At 50.6% G+C, this 20927-nt stretch overlaps 1 protein-coding gene across 1 annotated transcript; it reads right to left on the bottom strand.

Annotated features, from left to right (window-relative positions):
* On the bottom strand, window positions 1-19708 carry STK11IP (serine/threonine kinase 11 interacting protein). The gene is made up of 24 exons (XM_068407510.1): window positions 19564-19708; window positions 19241-19443; window positions 17070-17144; window positions 16662-16757; window positions 15613-15720; window positions 15334-15405; window positions 14237-14366; window positions 13949-14052; window positions 13231-13320; window positions 12140-12181; window positions 11464-11631; window positions 11078-11159; window positions 10610-10972; window positions 10238-10428; window positions 9192-9302; window positions 8201-8396; window positions 6206-6700; window positions 4616-4731; window positions 4328-4425; window positions 3958-4136; window positions 3619-3703; window positions 3044-3126; window positions 1316-1542; window positions 1-991 (listed from the first exon to the last, which is right to left on the bottom strand). The coding sequence occupies exons 1-24, from the start codon at window positions 19616-19618 to the stop codon at window positions 851-853; spliced, it is 3510 nt and encodes a 1169-aa protein (XP_068263611.1). The 5' UTR covers window positions 19619-19708; the 3' UTR covers window positions 1-850.
* Between the last annotated feature and the right edge of the window lie 1219 nt (window positions 19709-20927).

Below are 20927 nucleotides of genomic sequence, written 5' to 3'. Positions count from 1 at the left end.
TTCGATAAATATAAGCTTTTATTAGAATAGAAAATAGTAAAACTCATGTTAAAATAGACTCTTGCTTTTGGACTGCTCAGAAAAGCCTAAGCCTCACTTTTTCCTGCCAGTGCCCAGCAGGTCCTGACCCCTAAGCAATGAGCAATACATTTCTGTGCTAAGACCCTCACAGCTCTTCCCTCCCCAGTGACAGTGAAAGACTACAGCAGCAGACTGAGCCATGCCCTGCCAGGCAGGCAGGTAAGGGCTCTCTGTGGGGTTATTAGTACAACATCCCTCATCCCCTTGTGCAGTCAGGCTCCTGTTTGAAGCAGGCAGCTTTAGGGAAGCCGTGGACAAGAGGGAGAGAGAGGGAAAAATAAAGAAAAGAAAAAAAAAATCATCAGCAGATAATGGCAGCTGTTCCGAGACAGCTAGGAAGGCAGCAAATACACCTGCTAGAAAGACCACAGCACCCAACCGCCTCCGGCCTGCTGTTTGCTAGTACCACTGCATGTCCCACTGAACATGCTCTGGCCTGGCTCCCCTCTTCCTTCAGTGACAGTCCCTATGACCCTGAAGGAGACTAGCAGACACTGCCAAGTTAAATCTCTGTGTAGCTTATGCAGTATTACAGGGAACACCCTCCACCTCCTCCTTCCATGGCCAGCTCAGTGCAAGTGAGTGACTGTGCAGTCTGGACCATCATGTGCTCCCCTCCTGCTCACCACAAAGGGCCAGGGGCAAGGGTCGAGCAGAAAGCAGAGGCCACAGAACAGCAAGGTCAGATGGGAGTGGGAGACACTTGTGCACCATTGCCAGCACAGCAACACTCTTGACTCCAAGTCCCGCCTGCCTACAGCCAGCAAGCTCACTCCAGTCCCTCGTACACAGCCTTCTGGAGCTCGATCGAGAACATCTCCTCCCAGGGCCCGCGGATCCACTCCACCAGCTCTACCAGGAGCTCAGGGCACTCTGTGCGGATGTGCCAAGTGCTCTCCACCTTCAGCACCTGGGAGGGAGGAAAGAGAGGAAGGTGGATGAGCAGGGCCTAGCCTCAAAGGCACTGATCACCCCTGAGCTGCTATTCCCCAGTGCAGCTTCCAGCTCCTCCCAGTTCCTAAGTTACATCCTCCTCCCTCTCCACTGCCACCCGTGGAAGTGTCCCCACACGACTTTTGTACAGCAGCAATACGCTGTGCTGCCCTGCCTCTGTGGTGCAAGGCCCTGGGCTAGCATGGGAGATGACAGCCCCAAGATGCTCTTGACAGAAACAGGATTCTGAGCACAATCCAGCCCCCAGGATCTTGTGTGCCCCATGACACCTCCTGCTTACCTCATCATAAAGCATCAGCTTGATGTCACAAGGACAGAGACGATAGGTTATGACATTGCTAATACTGCTGATTGGCTGCTTCTCCTTCAACTGGATGTTGCTCCTAGGAGGTGTTTCTACCTTGTGGTCTGCATCCAAGGAGGGCTGCACCTGCCACTGGTGATTCTCCTCCAGCAGAAACAGCATGCTTCGGGTGCTCAGCAGGGTCACAGGGAAAGCAGATGCCCCTAAAAGGATACGAGGGAATAGGAGAGGCTTTGCTGAGAGCCTGAGTCACCACAGAGCCAGCTTTTCTTTCCATTCCTGCCCTAGGGAAATTCTTTCCAGCAACAGCCTTATCCAGCTTCCTGACTGAAGAGGGGGAGCAGGGTAGCTAAACATGGCTGCACTTGACCAGCTTATCCAAGCTCATTGCAGGAGCATGCATATGAAAGACCACTGCCCAGCTAGCCTCATCCAGCCTATATCCTCATGTGAGGCAGGGAAAGACACTTGGAATCCTTTGACCTCTTAAACAACACTTTACTCCTCCTTAGTTAAAAGTTAGCAGCTCCAACTAAAAGGCCGCCTTTTTTGGCCTGAATTCATCTGGCTGCAGTATCTGGTGGCTGGAACAGAGAGCACACACATGAAGTTTAATACCAAGTTGGGATGTGTCACAAGTATGGTAGGAAGCAAAGCAGTTTTGATAAACTGTTGGGAGCATAAATATCATCCAGCTGATTTCAGTGGATGCAAATGAAAAGCACTAGAACTTGGGAATAAGTCAGATGCACAGAAATAGGGAACCACTAGCAGAACTGGCTGAGGACACAAGGGATCACAAGCTGCTACAGCAACATGTTGCTTTTCTCGTCACATCTCACTCTTGGGAATTTAGTAGGAATATCAGAAATGGGATGTTTAATGAGTCCTGTCTACTTGGCAATGAGGCCTCAGCTGGAACTGTGTCCAGTTTTGGGCACCATACTCTAAAAAAGGAGAAAACTGTAGAGTAAGAAAAATGCACTTTAAGTTCTCCCTCCCACAGGCTATTTGTTCAGCTTGAGGAGACCAAACACACTTCCCGCAGATTCCTTCTGATTGTCATTCTCTCATACCTCCCCAATGGCCAACGGTGAACAAGGGTGCAAGAGCAGTAACAAATTGGTCAGAAAGTAATTAACAGCTAGGTTGCTTTTTGCAGTGTCCCAAGATAAGAAGACACTGGAATTGTTCACTGAAGACTCAAATCCCAGGTTTAGCACATTTGGCCCTCAGCCAGCCCTGGAACAGAACCTGATGGGCTCCAGCAGGCTGCTCCTGTCCTATCGTCTCAGGTTCTGGACACCTGCTTCTGTTTTCCCAAACAGAGGAGCCTTTCAGCTCCTCACACAAACCAGCTGTGTGCATGACCCCTCAGCTTTCCCTCAGCTCAGGGCAACGATCCAGCCATTAGATAATCTCCAGCTTCTCAGAAACCAAACCTGGTGTGCAAGACCAACTGCTCCCTAGAGCCTGGACTTCCATGCAGAAAAGGACTGGGAGACTCACTGGATGCACAGCAAGAAGCATGTTGCTATCCTACACATCTGAACACTAAAAAAAGAGCCTTCACCCATGCCCCCAACCCATCTCACTGCTGGACCAGTGGCCCAGCTCCTTTCCCGCAGACCATACACTAAAAACACAAGCAGGTAAGCAGACAGCACAAGGTGTGGGACACCTGCCCACTGAGATCTCCTGTACCTTGGATTAGGTAAGCCAGCAGGTAGAAGAAACAAGTGTCATCTGCAGCTGCAGCATCTGTGGTCTTGGAGTCCAGCAGAGGCCTGGAACAGATAGACCAGTGGGCCGATCAAGGAAGCACTCTGTTTCCAGTCTAGGTTTGCTGTGAGCTAGCTACTGTTCACTGTCCTCTTGGGGAAGGGAGGGACCCACCTCTTCCAGATGTTGCAAAATTCCTCCCTCTCCTGTTACTCTGCCTACCACCTTGCCAGCTAGGAACCAAATGCTTCTTGCAAGGGAGGAGGCTGCCCTATGCCTTCCTCTTTTCCTCCCTCTGTTATATTCTGCTCAGGCTCCTCCAGTAGAGCTGGAGTTGCCCTGCCTGGCTCAGTCCATGACACCCCTTTGCCTGCTCACTCCCTGTGCAGCAGGCACCTGAGCCAGCTGCCTAAAACCTGTAACAGAGGCCTGGCTGCTACTCCAGTGGTGCCTCCTCCTGTGCTGCCCTGTTTTGAGCACTACGCTTCCCAGACACTGCTGGATGAGCAGACATCCTCGTCTATCTGAAACCCCAACCTCTCAGAGGCTGTTCTTACCATAGCCAATGTTGTGGATTCATTTCCACAGTGGGAATTTCCTTCACCTTACTCCTGTGCTTAGCAGGCAGCTCTTGCATGAGATCTAAAGAGGGGTAGAAAGTAGACACCTTTTATTGCAAGCCCAAGGACAGTACATAACTGCTCAGAACGGTTCTCTAGTCTACAGAGAGGCACTGGAAGTTATGATGCCGGTGGGGTTCTCCCCCAACTTTTTTTCTGAGCTGGCAAGAAGTGAATTTCCAACATACATCCAACTACAGCTCTCCTGGTAGCTCTCCAAGAGCAAATCGTCCACACCCTCTCCCCTCCCTGTCCCTGCTACAGCTCTATTCTTACATGTCAGGATCTGCAGGAACTGGTCACAGCAGCTTTGATTCCGGATCAGCAGATTGTAGGAGGCTTTTGGGTTCTCAGACTCCATTCGCAGACTCTGGTGGCAGAGTCCCACTTCCAGATGGGAAATATCAGACAGGTAGTGAGAGTCATTCTTCTTCAGCCAGCCTGCAGGTTGTCCCCTAATCACAGAGCACAGCCCTCAGCTGCAGCAGCCTGCCTCACCTCCTCTCCCACATCAGATTGCAGCAGGGGGTTTTGCCAGAAGAGCCTTTGCATGTCACCACACCTCCAGGGTAAGGCTAGCACAGGCGGGCACTACCCAGCACTCACAGCCATGCTGCAGGGTCTCACTTGCTACCATTTTCCTCACCTGATAACCCCAGTGACTTCCAGCACATAAATCTTGAGATCAGAGGCAACCAGGATCGAGAGGAACTCTCCTTGTCGGCCAAACTTCACCATGACCACCTAGAGCACAGAGAGGGTGGGTCACAGCACTGACCTGTCCCTTGCCAGCCCACCCATGGAAAGGACCAACTTAAACACACTTCAGCTCCCTTCACACCCCACAGTCTCTGGGGTGCCACCCCAGAGCAGGTTTGCAGGGTGACAAGAAGGACAGCCAAGGAGCTATAGGAATGGTGCTGTGGGAGCTTACCTTGAGGAAGCACTGGAACTCCTCAGCGTTCTCCTCAAAAACCTCCATATCCAGGTACAGCTTCAGGCGATGATCCACAGAACGGAAGTCTCTTGTGTTCAGGATGCCATTTACAGCTGAAGAGAGCAAAGGGTAGGATTGATACTCTGCCCACTGATGAGGTGCTGCCCAAACATGCAGACTGGCACCAGGGCAGCAGTGTCGTCCCCTCTGCACACCTGCTTCCATTGAGTCTCTTCTCAATACAAAGGATCAAAGCCAGGGCTTTCCAGGCCACAGGTCTCAATGTGGAGACATGAGGGGACTCCACAACACTTGTTTTTTCAGATATACAAAGCTTTGATCTAATCCATCTTCAATTTTTGCTCAGTTGTTTAGTCACAGGAAGACAGATTTGGCAGGAGAGCAATTCTTTATCACAAAGCCAGAAAAACATTTCTCATTTCAGCTGGTGTCAGCTCAGGTCAACTTTTTGAACTTTGACTTTGGTAAGGCTAAAGGGGACTGAGGAAGACACCAATAAAACTGTTTTAAGGACACAATTAGGTTTGTCATGCAATCGTATGACCAAATAGTTTATACAATAGCGACGATGCTGCCCAAGAGTACACACTTCCCAGCGGAGCCTGTTCTCCACCAGAAACACTACATTAATCAACTTCTCAGCAGGAACTTTTTCATCGGCTGTTTTAAATTGTGACCTTGCGATTTGACCCAAAACAAGATACTGCTTTATTTTGCACACTTCAAGTGTACAAGACTGAACACAGCAATCCTAAACACTGGTGCTGTACCAACTCCTCTTCAGAGGTACAGCAGTCTTGAAAGGCTGGGGGAGATCTCTATATATCACGAAGCTGATGGGCTTGCAAATCAGGACTAGACTGCAGTTGCAGCAGAGTCACTTGGTGGGCTGGACCTGATAACCTCCATCGCTCCTTTCCAACTTCAGTTATTCTGTAAGTCACAAGCTGATGCCCAAGCAAAGGCAGTCTGCTACATCAGAAATCCAAGGCCCTTCACAAAAAGCATTTCTGGACCTCCTAATAATTGCTGTCTTGCACGATAGCCCTCATACAGCCAGCATACAGTCTCTTCTTTTGGACAGGCTTTGTCATCTGAAGCTCACGAAGACCACTGAGGGAAGCACAAGTAACTGTAGATCCACCAACCAGAGCTTCCTCCAAACACACAAGCCTCACACTGCACTTAAGCCAGAGAATAAATACAGAGAAACTGTGCATACTGTTCTCCAAAGGTAATGCTCCAGCTGGCAGCTCACTGGTGCCACAGGAACCCAGCGTGTCTGCAACTGAGCAGTGCAGCTCCCAGAACAAGACCCTGTTACTCAGAGTCTGTGCAATACTGGGGATTAGGAGCTGACTCCGTTCTCCCTACCTTCAGGCATGAGGATTGAACAGAGAGGGGAATGAAAAATTCTGCTCACAAGAACCACGGTCACTGCTGCTCATGCTTGATGACCCCCCTTCTCCATTAAACAGGAGGCAGTACACTCTGCAAGCACCAGTGATGTAGCCCAACACCAAGCTGTGCACACCCCTAAACCCTGCACAGCTCCTACGTACTCACAGGGACTGAGATTCCACGTTTCCTCTGACTCGGAGTTCAAAGACAGCTGGGAAGGAGTGGGCCCGCGAGAAACACTGTAACGATAGCTCTCCATCAAGCTGCCCCCGTTGGTGTCTGTGTGGCTGAGGGACAAGTACTGGCTCTTCATACCCAGCTCCTTCTTCCCACAGCCCTCATCTGAACTGCAGGAGCTGGAATGGAGAGTGCCGTCGTGCTCGCCACTCAGCTCTGGGGTCCTGGTGCTGTTGCTGGTATCCATCTCTGAGCTGTCCTCCCCGCCAATGTAGAACTTCCCACTCTCACTGGCCAGGGCAGGTGCTTCCTCTGGGCCATCCTGCTGGCTGCCTCCCTCCAGGACAGAATCTGACAGGTCCTCACTCGTGCTATCGGGGCCCGGTGGCAAAGGTGTGCTGGAGCACTCCTCTGAAGGCAGGATGACCACATGGTTGCTGGAACAACTGGGACAGGCTATTGGCTCACCAGCTGCTGCAGCATCTGTGGAAGATTTTGTCAGCAATAAAGAAAAACCAGAACAGCTCTCCCCCAACAAGCTCTTACTTTTTTTTTTTCCTCTGCAAACCACAAACCATCCCTTTCAAAGCAGACGATAGTTATAGTCCAACTTGACCAGCTTGTTGAGCAGCTCTGTTCAGAATCATATCCTACACACCTCCCCTCAAAAATCAATGAGAAATTCTGGATCAGTGCCAACATCCACCTGAAATAGCTATGCTCAGATTTAGGGTGACCAGTGTGTGCTGCCGTTGCAACCAAAACTACATCAGCGCTTTGGCTCGTGACTTTCCTCCACTTCATGCCCACAAGCACTCACATAGCCTTTGAAGCCCAAGCTCAGGACCAGTCAATACAACGTTCCTTAGCCACCTCCATCCCCAGCTTGGTTTATCCTCCAGCCAAACCACAAACATGCCGTGTCCCTTCTCCAGCTGTCCTCATCCCTCCTGACCCCAATTCCTGATGCTCCCTTCACCCACACCACAGCAGACTCCCAGATGGATCTTGGGATTCCCACTACACTGGCGATGGGGAGGAAGTATCCCAGGGTGCAGAAAAGTGCTGCAGCCAGGGCAACACTTCTTCCCTCACTGCAGTACTTCAACCCCAGGATACTTCATCAAACAAGCAGCATCTTCTGAGCCAAGGCTGGGCACTCCCCACTTCAAGTATAAACCGAGCTTTGAAAAACTCAGCAATCAGAAGATGCCTATTCAGCACTAGCCATGTCTCAGCCAAAATACTACATCTAGTTTCAGACACACAAAGAAAAATGTGGACAAATGGGAAAGAGTACAAAGGAGACCAGCAAGAATAACTGCATTGTATGAGATGTGACTGACAAGCAAATTATCTAGGGAGTTGAACTTATTTAGTCTAGAAGATAGAAGACAGGACTAGTTGCGGGTGGAGAACAATGGCCCTCAAGTACAAAGAAAGGAATAAATCATTCCCCATAAGGGAAGCAAGAGCAGGCTTAAGATCACAGCCAGGGAGACTTAGGTTAGGGTTCCAGTTGTTTTTCTGATGTCTAACAGCCAAAGTTTTACCTGAAATACTGAAGCAGATTCCCCAGAAGCCTCCATTAGCAAAAGCCCTTTAGAAGAAATTAGTCTCTGTGGCAGAACTGACCACGGTTTTAACAGGACGAGAGACTACATGACCTTTCAGGCCTCTCCCAGACTTCAGATTTCTGCAGACCATCTGCAGTTTCCAGCACCCCTATGTTCTCCCAGGCCACCCACAATAGGGGCGCTGTTTGCTTAACCTTAAAACAGTGGCTTATTCCTGCTAGTGAATGAGGCAGGCTCTTCCCAGTCCAAGTGGGCCAAGTGAGAGTACACCCCATAGCAGGTTTTAATTCCAGTACAGCCAAGGCATCACCCTCTCCTATATATTCCACGCTCTGCACCACAGCTGCCATGCTGGCAGTCTGCCTGAGCATTAGCAAGCATCCTTTTTCTGGGTACTACATCCTACCTTGATTTGAGGCAACTAGAGTCTCCAGGATTTTGGCATCTCCAACCTCCGAAGGATAGGGACCTTGATGCCAGGGAGCCAGGGACTGCAAAAACTCCTGTTTGCATTTCAGGCACTGGAGCTTCATGGATCCCTTCTCCTGGTCCTGATTTCGCCAATTCTCCTCAACAGCTGGGGACAACACTTCAAGGACACACTAAAAGTAGCAGCACAGGGAACAGAGTGTTAGCAGGCAGCTATAAACGTCCTAAGCGTCTGACATCAGGGAGTCTCCCCACATGCCTCGTTACAGCGTTTCAGAGTGCAAGGGGCGCAGGGCCATTTCCCAGCTAACAGAGTACAACAGCCAGTCTGTGCAAGACTTGCCAAGGGCATGGAGCTTCACTGCAGAAGACCAGGAGAACTTGTTTTTTGCAAGTCTGTGCCTTGTATCTACATATTGACAGGCTCTCCCTGGAACTCCAGTCTCAAAGGTCCCATCTATTTGTGCCTTCTCTGTAACAACTTGTTTAAATGTACTTAAACAACAGTACTTCGAGAAAAATACTTGGATTTGAGACCAGAGTCCCTGCAGCAGCTGTGCAGACCAGAGCTGCCATAGCACTGACACTCTCACTATCCAGAGGGCTAAGTACAGGCTAGCGCACCACCCAGCACCCAGGAAACACTATGTTGCACACGCACAACAAGTAAGGATCGCTAACTCGACTACTAACTTTTCTTCCCAAGAGGAAGAAAACTGCAAAGCTTTCTCCTTGAGCGCACCCTTTATGCTACAGGAGCTCCACTGCCCACGGCCATGCTCACAGGGCCCTCCACAGGTCCTTTGTGCAGCAGGAGAAATCCTGAGCTTACAAGCCAGACATGGGCTGCCACAGGGCAGCAGATGCACATGTGCTCTAAGAACAGGGGCCCTGTGCTGGCTGGAAGAATACAGTGTCTTCCAGTAACCTGGCCCCCTCCCCAGGCTTCCCCCTCTAGCCTCCCCTACCTGTAGACACTGCTCCGGGCAGTCGTCAAGCACCACATATTTGCGCTTCTGCCGGTCCTTGCGAATGTAGCTGAAGTGCAATATGAGGACAGGGAAAACTCGCTCCAGGTCCTGCAGGAGACAGAAAACACTGGTTCTAGAAAAAGGGCACAGCATCCAGTACACAGACTACATTTCTTTGCAACTGGGTGAAATGTGGCCGTTCAGTTTAATTTAGTAAGCCTTGAGTAGCCCTCCACAGCTGATAGCATTTGGGAGCCTGGTAAAATGGGCATAAATAAATAAATAAAAATAAAGCTCACGAGTGCTGAGGACAACAGTAAGGTCCAAGGCCCAGAACAAAGCACTTCAAACAAAACACCTTATCACGGAGAAGAATATCAAGCCACAAACATTTAAGAGGTACAAGGGCAGGAAGAAAAAATGAGTTGGAGCTTTTGGGGAAAACAGTATTAGAGAAGCCTGTGAACATGTCCATGCACACATTGAATGTTAAAATCCTACCACGAGGAGAAAGAGATTTCCAAACTCCCTTTCTAAAGAACGACAAAAGCAAAATAGGGCTAATAGTACTAAAGCTTGCACCTAGAGCGGATGGAAAACTGCCCACTGAGCTACTTGTAGCTTTCTAAACATCCCACTAGGCTCAGTGCTGGACTATCTAAGAAAAAGTGCAATCCACCAACAGTCCTCCAATGCCAGGGTGATATCCCAGGGAGGAACGGATGGGAAGGAGGTCTCCATTTCATTTAGGCTCCTCTTGAGAAGTCTCTTACTCCTGCACACTGGAACAAGTCCAGCCATTGTCTTTTTAACTCCAGCTTTGGAACAGAATTGGTGCTGGCTTCTGCTGCATTATCACAGGGACTCTGAGCAATACAGATGCTGTTAGATACACATGCATTGGGTGGAAGAGATGCTCAAAAAATCAGGCTTTGCAGGAGCTAGGAGAAGACCTGCATGGTACTCTGACAGAAGCCCAAATTCAGAATGCCTGCCCACACAGGGAGTAAGATGCCAAAGGCTCACACAGAGGCATAACTCACCATCCTCTTCCAGATCATCTCAGAGGTCTCCACCTTCTGCAGGCATTTCAGCTCCAGCTTGTGGAGGACTCTGGCAGCCTTCAGTTCCACCTCAATCACATGCTTAGCTGTGACTCGCAGGAAGATCCAGTCTGGCTCTGGGTTCCCTTCACCTTCTATTTGGCTCACCAGCACTGGCTGGCAAAGGTCCACTGCCAAACAAGACACAGTACAGGTCAGTACACACAGCAGGCTTTCAGGCCTGCTTGGCACAAGTCCTTAGAATTCCCACAATACCGGGCAGCATGATAAATCTTCAGGGATATCACATTTGATCCATCTATTCTACCACCACCCAAGCCCTCAAACACAGCAGTGAAAGGACCTGTTTACCTTCTGACTTCTCCTCTTCTTCATCCCCTAGCATTAGCTCATCTGCCTCCTCTTCTCTCTGTTCTCCTTCCACAGGCTCATCCAGCTGTACTTCAGGCTCTTCCTCCTTCTCCGTATCATCCAAAGGAGGAGAGGATTCTTTCTGGGATACTTGGGGTTTTCCTTGCTCTGGGTCAGAGCTCTCACTCTGCAAGTCCATTGCAGCAGGTCTGCCTGCAATCTCATCTGCAGAACGGCTACGGCAGATGACAGGTACTTGGTCATGCTCCTCCAGGTGTCTCTTGTACTGCAGCCAGTCAACACCAAAGCAATCTCTGAAGCTGTCCAAGCGCTTCATCTCCTTCTGATGCTGTAGGACCAGGCCTGCAGAGAGAAAACTTGGTAAGTATGAAAACAGTCACTACGCCAGAGCACTCCTCTGACTGTGGGCAGTTCAGCTGCTGTGTTACTGAGGAAGACAAGCCTCACCAGCAGAGAGAGGTAAAGCCCGGGGCTCATGTTCTGTGTCACTGGGCTCTGAAATGCTAGCTCTGCGCACTTTGACTTTTCCCTGGAACAAACAGGATAAGAATAGTTGTGAGGCACCATAAAAACCAAAACAGCACCTGATGAGGGGCTCTGCCAAGCTGAAGGGTTCATAACTGTTACAGTGCAGAAGCACACTAGGAAACATTTGTCACAGTATATCAAGACTGACGTTAAGCCCAGACTCTTCCTAACACACTGCAGCGTAGAGGCTCGCTACCACATGGTCAGTACAAGACCACATCCCACTGCACAAGGCTTTCACGTCGAGGCAGCCCCTTCACCCAACATGCCAGCTACATGGTTAAGAAGCTATCTCAGTCCCAGACCTTGCTTTTCTTCCGAGGGAGCCTGCCAGCCACATTCTCCGCTGGGGACTGACTGTCACTGAAGTCTGCAGCACAGGAACTGTCCAGAGCACTGCGGTCCAGGGCGGTCTTCTCTGAGGTAGAAGTGTGGATGGACTGTGACACACTTTGCACAAGCCTTGGAAGGTGCTAAAGCCAAAAGAAGAGAATGCTGCCTGCTGAGTGCAAAGGGGAGACAAGGTAACAAAGCCACAACTCAGGCTGACAACTTCCCTGCCCCTCACCCCAAACTTTCACTGTCTCAGTCAAAGTGGTGACAACAGATCTTGCCTGGTTGACTGGATTGTTTATCACCACCACTCTGATTTAGCTCAGTCTCTGCCTTTCTTAAAAACAGCAGATGGGAAACCGATAACTGTTTGTTTTGCTGACATGTAATTAAAGTGCCAAGTACCAGATAGTACCTGAGGAGGAAACAGGCAAGGCTCCAAGTTCTGCAAGGCTACGTAGGACAGAATAAGTTTACACTGGCCAGTCCCAACAATTACTAGGAATCAGGATGGACTGAGCCAAAATGAGACGTGCCAAAGAGTCAAGGCAGCCCAAACAGATTTAATGGGACACATGACAATGCAAAAATCTGTCAGAGTTCCCACTCCCAAAGCCAGTAAGATCAGTTTACAGCAATTGTACTTACCATTAGGTCCGAGGAAGAAAGTGGCTCCCCATCCAAGAGGAACTGTAATTAGAGACACGTCAGCAGTCAGATTCCATTTAGCTGGCACATACTCAGGACAACATCTGCTGACTCCTATTCCCCTTCAGGCCACCCTACGGCTGGGATCCCTGGCACAAAACTGCAAAGACTTGCCTATCCATCACTCCTGTAGTTGTAGTGATCTGACCTAACAGCATACAAGGCCAGAAGGGACCATTGTGGTTTTCCTTCTTATAGACTTTATGACTCCCACAAATGTATCTGAGACAGTTTGTGGAAAAGATACCATAGATTATTCTGCAACAACTCACAAATTGTTTTGAGAGGTACTCACTTTCACCTCAAAGCTTGTACCGTATTTCTAGCCTGAGTCTACCTAGCTTCCAGTAACTTAAGCTCAGAGAAAGCTTGTTCCAAGAGGCAGTTTGAAGACAATAAATCCAGCCATTCACCACTAATACGAAGGGCAGACCAGCTCTGGAACACCTCTGACCCTGAGCAAGCAAGTTTAGTTTGCTAAATTGCCAGAACGCTATCTTTGCTGGCTTCTTTATTTAAAATCAGATTACCAAGAACTGACCTACACACCAGAGTGCAAGGGAAACAGTGATGACACCCAGCTGAGAGCAGAGTGATGGGGAGAAAGAAAGAGATGGCCACGGCTGCCAAAGGAGCATGTAATTAGGCAAAGTGGGCCAAGATGGTGAGCTCCTTCTTTGCAAAGTCCAGCTGCATAGTCACTATCTAGCAGGAACAGAGTAAAGTTTTGGGACCATCAGTGAGCAAAACTGACAAAGTAGACAGTGAAGATGTATTAAGATCTGAGGTCTTGCAAACCTGAGATCAGTATTCAACTCTGTCTGCCCTGGCCAGCACAAGCACACCACATAAAAATTTAAAGATAAACTACTCTACCTGAAAAAAAAAAAACAAACCACAAAACAATCACCACTGTTACATAACTGGAATAAGTTTTCAGGTTTATGAAATTCTTTCCCCTCATTTGCTCGAGTGTCAGAACACCCTACGCCTTCAACAGCAGGGGGAGAACGCACATGGCTAATACTCACATTGGAGGAGGCTGCCCTGGGAGACAGATGTACAAGGGTTGCAGATCGGTGGTTATGATGGAACCATAATGGGTTTCCCTCTAAATGCAGCTGGGTGCAGGAAATAGAGAAATTGTTATTAGAAGCAATATTCTATACCCCGACGTAATCTGCCTGCAGGCTCCAGGCTTTCTCTCTGTCTCAGGAAATATCCTTGCAGTGGAACGGTGATCAAGCCAGGAGAGGACTAAGCTTTTACAATGCTTCCTGAAATTTGTTCAGCAAATAGAGAAGGAAATTAAAGTACTTCCTACTCATGCCCCTAAATCATTAGGAGCTTCTTCAGTACTGACTCTGAGAAGTGTTGAGAGAACAGTCCTTTGCAGGCTATCTTCCTTCACAACCACTATAGTGACCGCAGTTACCCTCCTTCAGACTTCTCTGTACACGCAAATCCACAACAGGATTAGGGGAGGATCTTTACTGAACTTGACAGTGTTAAAATTGGAAAGGGCGAGCAAGGAGGTGGGCATGAATATATGGAAAAACGTTAGCTTGAGCAGGGGTCACCGAAAATGAAGGCTGAAATAGAGGTGTCTCTCCAAGGCTCCCCCATCAGCTTCTCACATTAAAATTAAACGCTTAAGAGTTGAATCTCTCTTCTTACCAAACTGTCTCCACCTTTCACTCCCTGACCCTGGCATCTCTAATCTACCAACCCATCAGGCTTTGTGCTTACTTTTTTTACATGGTGCAGAGTGGATAATGGTGCCAACTGGGTATGTTCCAGCAGCAGGTTATAGGCCACATCCAGGTGCTGCAGATTCACTAGCTGTTCAACCCCTGCAAACAAAGCAAGTAGCCATCAGCACGCTAGAAGAAATAACTTACAAACCTCCCACCTACCCTCTTCCCCCATAACAGAACTCTAGTAAAAATAGCTGTGCCCAAGATTTCAAGTTCTGCTCCTCCTCGAGGAAGAGAGAAAGGCCTCAAATTCAGAAATGCTCCTTTCTTGGGGGCTCACCATTAATGCTGTCAAGCTCGTTGTTGCGCAGGATCAGAGTCACCAGCTTGGATCGGCTGAAGATGCCAAGGTTTGGCACCTTGGACAAGAAGTTATAAGCCAGATTGAGATACTCTAGTTCTGTAAGGGTCTGTACAGAAAGAAGAGCAGCACTGGATCAGTTGGGACCTTACCTCAAAGCCTGACCCTGAACTCAAGACAGGGCACTAGACCCTACCATTTTTTCCATCCCACCAAGGTCAACTAACAAGTTTCTTAAGGCTATTTCTGCAGCAGGACTTTGACGTTCACATTTGGAGTGGTTTGTCTAGGGGCGCTCAGCATGATCTAACAGCTTTACAAAATTTGCTAGGAGCAGCTTTCTCCTTCCTCATCAACTGCAATGGAGCACGGGAAGGGACTGGACCCCTGCCTCAGCAAAAGGACTGAACTACCAAAAGAAGCCCTTTCTTACCTTTGCAATGATGGTGAATGACACATTGTGAGCCCCACCAACTCCATGCAAAGCTGTTTCATAGCTTCTCTTAAAAGAAGCAGATCTAGCCCAGCAGAGCGTGGATCTCATTGCCATTCCCCATACATGCACATGCCACTGTAATGGACTACCACCCTTCTAAAGTAACTGACAGGCGATTTCTGAGAGCGAGAAGGAAATGCTACTGGCAGTCTGAACAAACCAAACAGCAAGTCTCTACAGCCCCAAGCCTGGCTACATAATTCCCACCTGCTGCACAGATTACAGCAGTCTTGGCCACAACGGAGCGCACACTGCATGTGTGCGCTGTACGTATCACTGTATTTATCACTCGGCCACACTGGAGTGCCAAGAGATACATACAGTGATACATACAGCTAACTTTCCTGTCTTAGAGAGGATGAGGAGCACTGCCTTCTCTGCCTCAGTGGCACAGGGGCTGCACATACAGAACAACAGTTTCAAGGCTGCAAGCACTAGCTCTAAATTACATGCCTGCTGGGCCACACTTCCAATTTCTTTTGTTATATTTCACCTAGCAGACACATGGTCAATGATTACAGCACTTTAACAGTGTCCTCTCCGTATGAGGAAACTCTAGCGCTCAGTCCAAGATACTTACTGTTAAATAGTGCTCACAATCCTGGATCTTGTTGTGACTCAAGTCCAAGACTCTCAAAGCATTCAGTAGTTGCTGAAGGACAAAAAGATACTAGATCAGACACTACAAATGTCTCCATTGCAGCATGGAAACCCTGTCCTGCTGGGAGAGGCCAGCAAAATTAACACTGCCCACTCCTTCCCACTCAGAACTACCAGCATCAGTAAAGGAGTGACCAGTTCTTGGCTGTGATCATCTCTTCTCCTCCCCTCAGTCATGCAGGAAGGATGCCCCACTCACCAGTGAGTCATCCAAGGCAGTGATTGAGTTATAGCTGAAGTTCACAGTCTGCAATTCCAACCACGGGAGAGCACAGCTCAGATCTCCACCACATGCTGAAATGATTTCCTAGGAAGAAGTGAGGACCCATTCCTTGGTGAGTACTAGCTGTTACAGTAGCAGCAGATGAACACAGGAGAACAGCTTTACAGACCCTGCCTTGCCTAGAGCGGCTATGACTTTTATGTCACTAATTCAAGTATTTGGAGGTGGTGTGAATTCCATGGCTAGATATTTAGAAAGAAGGGGATATGCTTTTGCTTCTACACTTAAGCGGCAATAGTTCACCTGACATGTTACAGTTAGGTAACAGTCCATAGGCTCTGAACACTAAGCACAAAGATTCATGCTAACAAAACCTTTTTCAGACCTCCATCAAAGCAGAAGTAAGATACACACACCCTGGCCAAACAACTTGTGCTCTGGCAGACAAAAGAACCTCTCAAAGCACTCCCTACCAGCAGCTCCTGTTCCCCAGCATGCAGCTACTTCTGTGCCACAGATAGGAGCCCAGAGTCCCACGGCTGGCCAGCCCACGCTACTTAGTTCTCCGTGGCTAGAGCTTGCCTTTGTGTCTCAGAAACCTGCTGGGCACCAGTGCAGCTAAGACATGGGAGCACAGAATTCCCTCTGACAATCAGCTCTAATTTAAGGCTGCTGAGGTACAATGAAATAAACCTCAATCAGTTGCGTGCAGGCCTTTGAATGTGGAAACAGCCAGACACAGAGAATGGTCAAACCTAGCTGATATGAATATCAGTCGGAGCCAGAAATTCTCAAGCAGCTAAAAAGGAGACTACAGAGCACACGTGTATCCAACCAGGAAATACTTCAACACTGTCTGAGTCAGGAGTAGGACCCCAGAACAGGGAAGGGAGAAAAAGCCATATACAACATGGATTGATAAGATGGTTAACACTGTCTCCTACATCTTCCCCATGTGAAGGGCTGTAGGATCAAGACAGCTTTTCTCCTGCAATTTTCTCCACAAGCTGTGTCGAGACACTCACCTCCAGTGTACTGATACATTTGCAACAGGTTAGAGATTCCAGCTGAGAATAGACAAATCGCAGTCCCCGTAGGCAGTGTGGAGGGACAGACCTCAACTGCAGCAGGGATGAGAAAGTTAAGGACAACATACATCAAAATATTACAGTGTAAGAGCAGCTGCCATCCCAGGCCCATCTCTGCAAGGGATCTCCCATTTCCCTGCTGGAGCCTCCCTCCCTAACACTCCAGCCTTTGCTCATATCCAAGCTTCACCCCAAGCAAGTGTTGCAGGAGTTTAGACTTAGCTTTCTAGGGAAGCCACAAAAGCCTACACAGTTTTTAGGAGTAGAGGCATTCTGCAACCACAAAACCTAGTCAAGAAAAGCCAAACAGCAAGACTCAAAGCCAGTTCTGCCTCCTATACTTACTTCCAGATGCCGGAGGGACTTGAAAGGGAAGATCTTCACAGCAGATTGCAAAACACAGTTTGGAACATGAATGAGCTAGAGAAATCAGAAAAGAAGTCTCATGCTAAGCCCAATTTGTGCCGCAATACTGCCCTCCCGATGCACCGACTGCAGCACCTTCAACAGGTTCCCCCTCCAGCTCGGGTGTTCACTAACAAGCTCTCCCCTGATGCTGGTGTTGGCACTGTCTCCTGGCCCCATATTTCAATAGTGGTCAAAGAGAAAAGTGTGTTAGTTAGCACAAGACCATAGTCTGCCAGACCATGAAGCTCCTTTTCTTCTCCCCTGTCCACGTGGCTTCACTGCTTTCAGAACCACAGGGAGGTCTGACAGCTGGATTCCTCACCAGCCACCACTAATAAATCTACTAAATAAAGACAAATCTAACTGCTGGAGCTGTGTTTGTCAAGCAATTGAGCTGAACTAGTGCACTGGTGGGAGGTGTGCATGTGCATTTCACTCGAACAGGCTAAATAAGGCAAATCACAAGCAGATACAATGGAAAAGAGTTAGTCTCCAAGACACTGCTAGCATTAGACTGAAGTACCTGCAAACCTCCTCTTCACATTCTGTAGTGCAGCCACAGGCTCTTTCACCACAGGATAGTTAGGCTCTGTTCATGTACCACAAAGCAGCTTATTAAATCCAACTTCTTATGCTTTCTACGGACAGTGCACAAACAGTATTTCACACCAAGTGAGTAATGAAGTAGTTAATGCTTCCACTGCAGACACCAGAGTACAACTGGAGGGACCACCTCCGCCAGCTACATCCATGTTCATGCAGAAGTGACTCATCAGGTGCAGAACAGACATCCCAAGGCCTCGTCACCACTGCCACTTCCACAGTTAGAGCCCTGGTGGTGATCAATCACTGCCCACTGCCTGCCAGCCCTAACGCGGCATGTTGAACACGACCATTTGTAGGCAAAGCTTGCACTGGGAAGCTCTGATGATCAGTTTATTTCAGATGCCAGCCTCGATCTGCATTCTGACCGTCTCCTCTCCCTCCACTGTCTTAAGAATCTGATCAGGCTGATACAAATTATTAGTTTCTCCAAGCAAATCAGTTACCGCATCACAATGGGTAGCTTCCCCTTCTTTACAGGCTTGTTACAGAAAGAGACCATTTTTTGGTTGACACAAGCACTCACCACAACATCCTCCTGATTGCAGCTTCCCTCCCCACCTCCTCCTGCAAGCAGACCAGTATTTCTCCACAGGCTCTGGGCCCCGCTGCAGTCTCCACTCTCAGCACACTGCTACAAAACCCTTCCAACAACAATCAGATAATCTCTCCAATCTGACTCATATAGAAAACACTTAAAGACATCGCAGGTTGCAGTGCTCAGCCACAACACCTCCTGAGCACCACTGTGGAACCTAAGAACAGCTGCTAATTCCCCTTCCCCTTTCAGGCCCATTTCACCTCTACTACCCTCCTAGCAGTGCCCCGGTGCCAAGTATAACCATGTGCAGCCTCGTAACATGTGCCACCTTTCAAAAAAGCCCTCTGAAGAATCCCTAGCTCTGTACTTTTACCTTTATTACAGCCTTCTTAAAATTAACGAGGACACGTTCCTAGCAATGTCCCGTGCTGTGAAACAGGTCAACCAGAACCACTGCCCAGGCAGGAGCATGTAAAACTCAGAAATGAGAAGCATGTCTCAGAGTAGTGGGGGTATACAATGTCTAATCGCCCAAATACCCTGGCTCTGCTGCCTCGTGCAGATCAATCATCGCTCAGGGAGCACTCAGCTGCGCTCAGTTGCCAGATACTGCCTGAATTGCTCAAGCATTTCAGGAAATAATCATTTTTCCAACAACGTCAACACCTTACCAAGGTCAGAACATAGTTAACCCCTGTTTTTAACTCTGAAAAACTTTCTGCTGAGTTGCATGGCTGATCCTAGATGAAGTAGCTACACGCTATCATGCTGACATGGATGATACATCACACTCCATGCAACAGCCCTGAGAGAGCTATTCGACCCATGTAGCATGCACATAAGACGGCATCAATGGGCACCAAAGGAGGCCACTCTGAAGCAGGTCGCTGTGCCTGTCACCTCCTCCGGCCGCCCCTGCAGTACCCCTGGCCCCCTCACATCCCCGGCCACGGCAGGTACGGACCTTCAGGGAGTAAGTCTTCTGCAGGACGTCGAAGAGGAACTGTGCCTGGAGGATGGCGGCAGTCTCGGCAGGGTGCGAGGGCAGGGCCACGAAGCCCCGGTTCTGGTTGCGGAAGCCCAGGTGCTGCTCAAAGACCTGCGTGAGGTGCTGCAGGGTGGGGGTGAGCAGCGTCAGCGTGCTGGAGCCGTCCAGGACGAGGTCCCCTGCAGGGAAGGGAAAGGACGGGACGAGCCGTCAGCGCTGCCGCCCCCACACCGGGGCCTTCACTCCGGCCCGGCCCGGCCCAGCCCAGCCCAGCGGGGCCCGCGTCGGCCGCCACTCACCCGCGTCCTGTAGCAGCCGCGCCAGGCCGCGCACCAGCGTCTCCGCCGCCGCCATCTGCAGGGCGGAGGGAGGCCGAGGCGGCGGAGGCCGAGGTAACCGCGGCCCAGCCCGGCCCGGCCCGGCTCAGCTCGGCTCGGCTCGCACCGCCGCCGCCACCGGCCCCTCGCACTTCCGCGTTACCACAGAGACGCGGCCTTCCGCCGCACCAGCGAGACGGCCGCCGCGGCTAGAGCGCCGCCGCTTACATCCGGTTGCCATGGAGCCCGCCCCAGCGTCCCCCTCCCGCCCGGCGGGGCCTGCGCCCCTCGGCCCCCGCACCGCCGCCGCCGCCCCGCGCCACCGGGGGGGCGCCCAGCGCCGCCGCCCCGCGGCCCCACCGGTAAGCGGGGGCGGCCCAGAGGGGGGCGGCAGGCCTGCGCAGGGCCGGCGGGAGGCCGGGACCGCAGCGCCGCCCGCCGCCGGCGCGGTGCGGCACGTGTCGGGCGGAGCGCGGTGGCGGGGCCGGGGCGCGGCGGCGGGCGGCTCTCCTCCTGCGGCGGTGCGAGGTACGGGCCGGGCGGGGGCTGAGGGGGGGGCGGGTCCTGGTGCTTGACCCTCCGCTGCCACGGCTGCAGCAGCCCACGGGCCCCTCGGACACGCGTGGCGGGCGCCGCTGCCCCGCGGAGCCCGGGCAGCCCGTCTGGCCGCCCTCCCCCGGCCCCGTGTGCGGGGCGCGGCGTGCACAGGGCGCTCCGGTGCTGCACGGTGCACGGCACGGTGCAGGTCACTGCACGGTGCATGGTGTGGTGCGGGGCGGTGCATGGCATGGCATGGCATGGCATGGTGCGGGGTGATGCATGGCGTGGGGCATGGCACGGCACGGCACGCAGCACGGTTCCGGGCACGGCGCAGCGCCCGGTGCTGGATGCTGCACGGCGTGGCGTGGTCCCGTGCACCGCACCGTACGGGTTGCACCGCACAGTACCTGGTGCGGTGCATCCCCAGTGCCTGCGTCCCTTCGCTCCCCCGGCTGTACGTGTGTCTGTCAGAGCCGTCCCTGTGTCCAGTGGAGGGGTGTCTCCTTGTCATTGTCTGGTGCTGGTACTTCGTTCTAGAGTGGGTTTTGTTCCCCTGTGTTCGTGTATGTGTCTGTCGGCTGTACGAGCTCCGTCCCGTCAGGTACCTCTGTGAAGGGCCTGTGAAGGGGTAGTCAGGGAACGGAGCAGGTGCTTCAGAAGCGAGTGGCTGTGGTGGTTTATCCAGGGTAGTTCAGTAGGGTATAGGATTCATTGAAATATTTAAGCTTTATAAAATACTTCTGTATTCTTAGTTTCAGTGTAGCCATGTGGCAGAGATCCACAGGTTAAACCCTTCAATGCCTGGA

The sequence above is a fragment of the Nyctibius grandis genome, chromosome 9 (genome assembly GCF_013368605.1).
Source record: "Nyctibius grandis isolate bNycGra1 chromosome 9, bNycGra1.pri, whole genome shotgun sequence".
Lineage (NCBI taxonomy): Eukaryota > Metazoa > Chordata > Aves > Nyctibiiformes > Nyctibiidae > Nyctibius > Nyctibius grandis.
The sequence above is the reverse complement of the archived record's forward strand: the minus strand, read 5'-3'. Positions and strand labels throughout refer to the sequence as shown.